Source organism: Fulmarus glacialis, unplaced genomic scaffold (assembly GCF_000690835.1).
Source record: "Fulmarus glacialis isolate BGI_N327 unplaced genomic scaffold, ASM69083v1 scaffold7244, whole genome shotgun sequence".
NCBI classification, from domain to species: Eukaryota; Metazoa; Chordata; class Aves; order Procellariiformes; family Procellariidae; genus Fulmarus; species Fulmarus glacialis.
This window is the reverse complement of record NW_009207327.1, coordinates 5933-10194: the sequence shown is the minus strand read 5'-3', so window position 1 is coordinate 10194 and position 4262 is coordinate 5933. Positions and strand designations below refer to the sequence as shown.

The window sequence follows — 4262 nt, the reverse complement described above, 5'->3', positions numbered from 1 at the left end:
AATTATTCCTGCAAATTTGGACTCGATATCCTCTGCTCTTAAGCTAAAAGAGTAACTGATGCTTCTAGCTGCAGTCAGAAGGAGCCCGTGAGTTTGTGCCTATTCCAGGGTTTGGAAGCAGTGGCAGCGCCTGCCCTCGGCTGCCTTTGCCCAGCCTGGCTGGAGCGCTCGTAGGGAAAAAGCCGGGTGGAGTCAGATGAAACATTGCTTTTTACTGGGAACTGCCTTTGCAGCCTCCTTTTTGAGGCTTCATACGCTGCAGCCTCCAGCCCCTGACTCCCCCACCCAGGCAGCGTGGCTGGGGGGGAGGACATCCCTGTCCCTGTCCCATGCCATGCCCGCAGACATCCCCTCTCCGTTCATCTGCCACCCGCTGCTGCCAGCACCAGGCAGGGAAACTTCGGGGCTGGGTTTGGAGGGAAGAGATGGAACAAACTCCAAAAATTGTGTGCAGGATTTGGGAGAGAAGCGACCGACTAGAGGGCAGCAAAGCTCCGGGCTGGGATGCTGCTGGGGAAGGCAGCGGGGTGCTGGGGGACCCCTGAGCCCACAGGCTGGGGGCTTAGGGGGCTGCAAGCCCTGTGGTGTGTGGGGAGGCCAGCGGGGGGGGGGCTGCCGGGGCAACGACCCCGGCCCTGATGCTCCATGGGTGGGATGTGCCCCCCAAAGAGGTTGGTGCTGCACGCCTGGACCCGCAGCCCCTCGCTCCTGGGGATGCTTTAAAGGTCAGCGGCAAAACCTGCAGCTGGAGGAAAAACTGCTGTAAAGCCTGAATGGCCCCGCGGTGGTTTCATGGCATTTGTGGGCAGACGTTAACAGCTACGAATTTTGAAAGCAAACATTTGGGAATCTGTTCTTGGTTTTGTGTTTCTGTCGGTTCCCCGGCGCGGGGTTGTGTGTTTCCTCTGCAACAGCTGATGGCTGCACTGACACGTCCCTGTCCCCATCCCAGGTTTGCTCAGGAGCTCCAGCACCGCTCCAGGAGGGTCCTGCCCTCAGGGCCTGGCAGGTGAGAGAAGAAAGCCTGGATTTTTCCAGGAGATGGCTTGGTTGTGGGTTTTTTTTCCCCCTAGCTTATTTTTATAAATAGCAGCCCCAGAACAATCTGTTCCTTTTATTTATTTGTGTATTAAGTGGAGTGAATTTTAGTCCTGGCAGAAGATGCTGCCTTGATGGCTCTAATAAGTAAAAGCTCCTGTCTGTCCCAGCCCCAGCAAGGATGTGTCCCTTGGCTGCAGACCACGACCCCTGAGGGGCTTTGGGGCCATGGGCTGGGCCCGGGTGTGCCAGTGCCCTGCAAGATGGGGAGGGAGGTGGGCAGAAGGGGCTGGAGAAAGGGGCTGCGCTGGCCCCGAGCGCTGCAGACCGCCGGGCACGTCCCTGTCCCCTGCGCTAGCGCTGGCCAGGGTGATGCGTGTTCCCACGTGCAGTGACCGTGGCTGTGGGGAGCCCCCACCTCTGTCCACTCTCTTGGTGACCCCTCAGCCTGTGTGCAATGCTGGACCAAAGCCGTAGTTCCCTCCCCAGGTTGTGCATCAGCTTCTACCGACAGCTGGTTTCTGGCGTCTCTGACCAGAAGGTGCTCAGGCTTCTGATAAATGCTCAGTAAAACCACTGCAATGGCTCCGTGGATCACACTGGAGCGTTCAGGGCTGGGAGCCTCTCTGCTCCAGGTGTGTTGGGACACAATGGACCCCATTCCTGCCTTGCTCAGGGCCACCTAGAAGTCTCCCAAATTCCAGCTTCCTGCTCAAACCATTACCCCAGGTAGTCTCCCGCAGGGAGGCACAGGTTCTGCATCCCCATCTCCCCATCCCTCTATTGCACCATCATCCCCTGCACCACTGTGCTTTGGTTGACGCATTTCTGCTCACCGTTGATTTGGTTTCCTTGAAGGTAGAGGTTCTCGAGGTTGGTGTTGACCCGGGGGATCTTCTGGAGCCTGTTGTAAGAGAGGTCCAGCTCGAGGATGCTGCTGCTGTTGAAAGTGTTGGTAGAGAGACCTTGATTTGTCAGGCTGTTATGGGACATCCGTACATAGAGCAGCTTGGGAGAGACCTTGAAATAGTCATCAGGGATGGTGTTGATGTAGTTGTACTCTAGGTAGAGCTGTTCCAAAGCCATTGGGAGCCCATCAGGGACTTTCCTGAGGTGGTTGTAGCTCAGATCAGCAAGGATCAAGGACTTGAGCCCTTTGAGGGATGCTCCCATCTCAAAAATGTAGTTGTGGCTGAGGTACAGGGCTGTGAGGTTCTCCAGACCCTCCAGAGCATTGGAGGGGACCTTGGAGATCTGATTGTAAGACAAATGGAGCTCTCTCAGGGACCGGGGCAAGGGACTTGGCATCTTGGTTAGGTTATTGTTGTTCATGTACAGCCTCTCCAGGTTTTTGAGCTTGGCAAAGACCCTCTTGCCCATCTTCTCACTGTTGATCTGGTTATTGTGCAGCGCGAGCCACTCCAGCTCCGTGGCATTGTCAAAAGCTCCCTCTTGGATGGCGGTGATCTGGTTGTTCTGGAAGTAGACGTATTTCATCCGGGAAGGCACGAAGGGCAGGTACCTCAGGTTACGGGTGTCACAGTACATGGCTGATGAGAAGTTAGGGGGGCAATCACACTCTTGGGGACATTGCCAGGAAGGGGCTTGCTGAGGTTCAGGGCCGGGCTCTGCCCCCGTGTCTGGAGCTGGGAGGTAAGAGTACACGTAAGGGGTGTTCTCGTCCTCGTAGTAGGGCATGTAGTTATAGGAGGACATACGGGACTGCCTCATGTAATACTGTAACCAAGCCATGTCTTCTTCTTCATTGTACTGGCCCAGGGAGGCTCCGCAGAGCCCAGCGATGATCAGGACGGTGGCCCAACGCATGGTGCTGATGCTGGAGGGACCTGGGGGGCGAGAAATGGGGAGAAAACCATCAGCAGTGTCAGGTCTGATGTAAGGGCTAGGGGCAGGTGAGCTGCACCCCGTGGGCTGGGAACCCAGCGGGGCTGGATGTGGTTGCAGCCCTGCCTGGGGTTGGTGGCACTTGGCAGCAGAGATGGAGAACCAGGGGACCTGAGTGAATCCTATCCAAAAAAATGGAGCTGCAGACATGTCCCCTGTTTGCAGTTACCTGATCTTCCCCCTTTTCACCTCAGGCCTGCTAGAAACCTCCATCCCAGTGGATATTTGCTCACAAAATCTTTACTTATGGGTATTTCTGTTACAAACGAGTAGAGGATGGAGATACGGGCACATCGTCCGAATTTGTGTAAGGTCATGCAGCTCTGCCCCGAGGTGCCCGGGATTTGCTTGCCCTGGCTCTGCGCAGGAGGGAGGAGAGAGGACTCGGCCACTCTCCGGCCAAGCGGAGGAGAGCGATAGCTGCAAGAACAGGTTGATGGAGCTCAAGGCATGTTTCGATGGAGCTATATTTATGCTACGCTCACTGGCGACATGATTCGCTGTGGGTTTCATCCAGCTCTCCCTTCCCCCACAGAAACGCAGGATGCTCAGGCTGCTCGGGACTGATGTAAATCCTGGTAAACAAGTTCTGGCTTATTTTTGAAATGAAACCACTTTCAAGCTTAGGTTTCCCGAGCTCAGACCCAACAAAAAAAGGGGCAGCATCTGCCAGCCCCTCGAGCCCAGCATGACCAGGGAGAGAAGGAGCCATCACCAGACCTAGTGTTTGGACCCAGCTTGTGAAATTCAGCCTGCTGAGGGCTGACATCCAGAAGAGAGCAGGGCAGGGGGCTCAGAGCAAGTCAAACCTGTCTCAAGCCCCTTGGCTTGGCGTGGGCTTCGCAGCCACCCCGTGCCGTGCCCAGGGCAGTGTGCTGGCACGCCACGGTGCTGGTGGCAGGAGGACTCCAGCTACGGCCGTTCATCCTGACTCCTCGTCTCGGTGCTAAAGGAGCACGCAGAGCGGCCTGGAGCGAGGCGGCTTGAAATGCCTCCAGGAAATATGCGGGGCCGTGCTGTTCGGAGGGGGAGAGGAGTTGCTCCTGTCTGCTGGCTCCTATATACGTGGCTGGGAGCGCAGAGCTGTTGGGCTGCCGGTGCATCACTGCCAGCTCCGCTCTGGCAGCCGCGGCGTGGGCAATGTGCAAGCACGGGCCAGTGTCCCCCCTCGCCGTGCCAGGGGGTGGCCGTGGGGTCACCTGATGAAACCTCGCCGCGTCCCCACCCCGCAGCGAGGAGGAGATGTCTCGCCCGGCAGACAAAGAGGGCACAGTTTGCTCCGAGGCAGCCGCTGGCCTGCTCACGAGCGACCCTCGCAG

General features: G+C 57.3%; 1 protein-coding gene across 1 annotated transcript in view; it reads right to left on the bottom strand.

Moving 5' to 3' along the window:
• The window catches only part of FMOD (fibromodulin), a 5860-nt gene that overhangs the window by 430 nt on the left and 1168 nt on the right, over positions 1-4262 (bottom strand). The window contains exon 2 of the mRNA XM_009576046.1: positions 1875-2885. Coding sequence (XP_009574341.1) covers positions 1875-2865 — 991 coding nt within the window. The 5' untranslated portion in view covers positions 2866-2885. The remainder of the gene's footprint in view (positions 1-1874; positions 2886-4262) is intronic.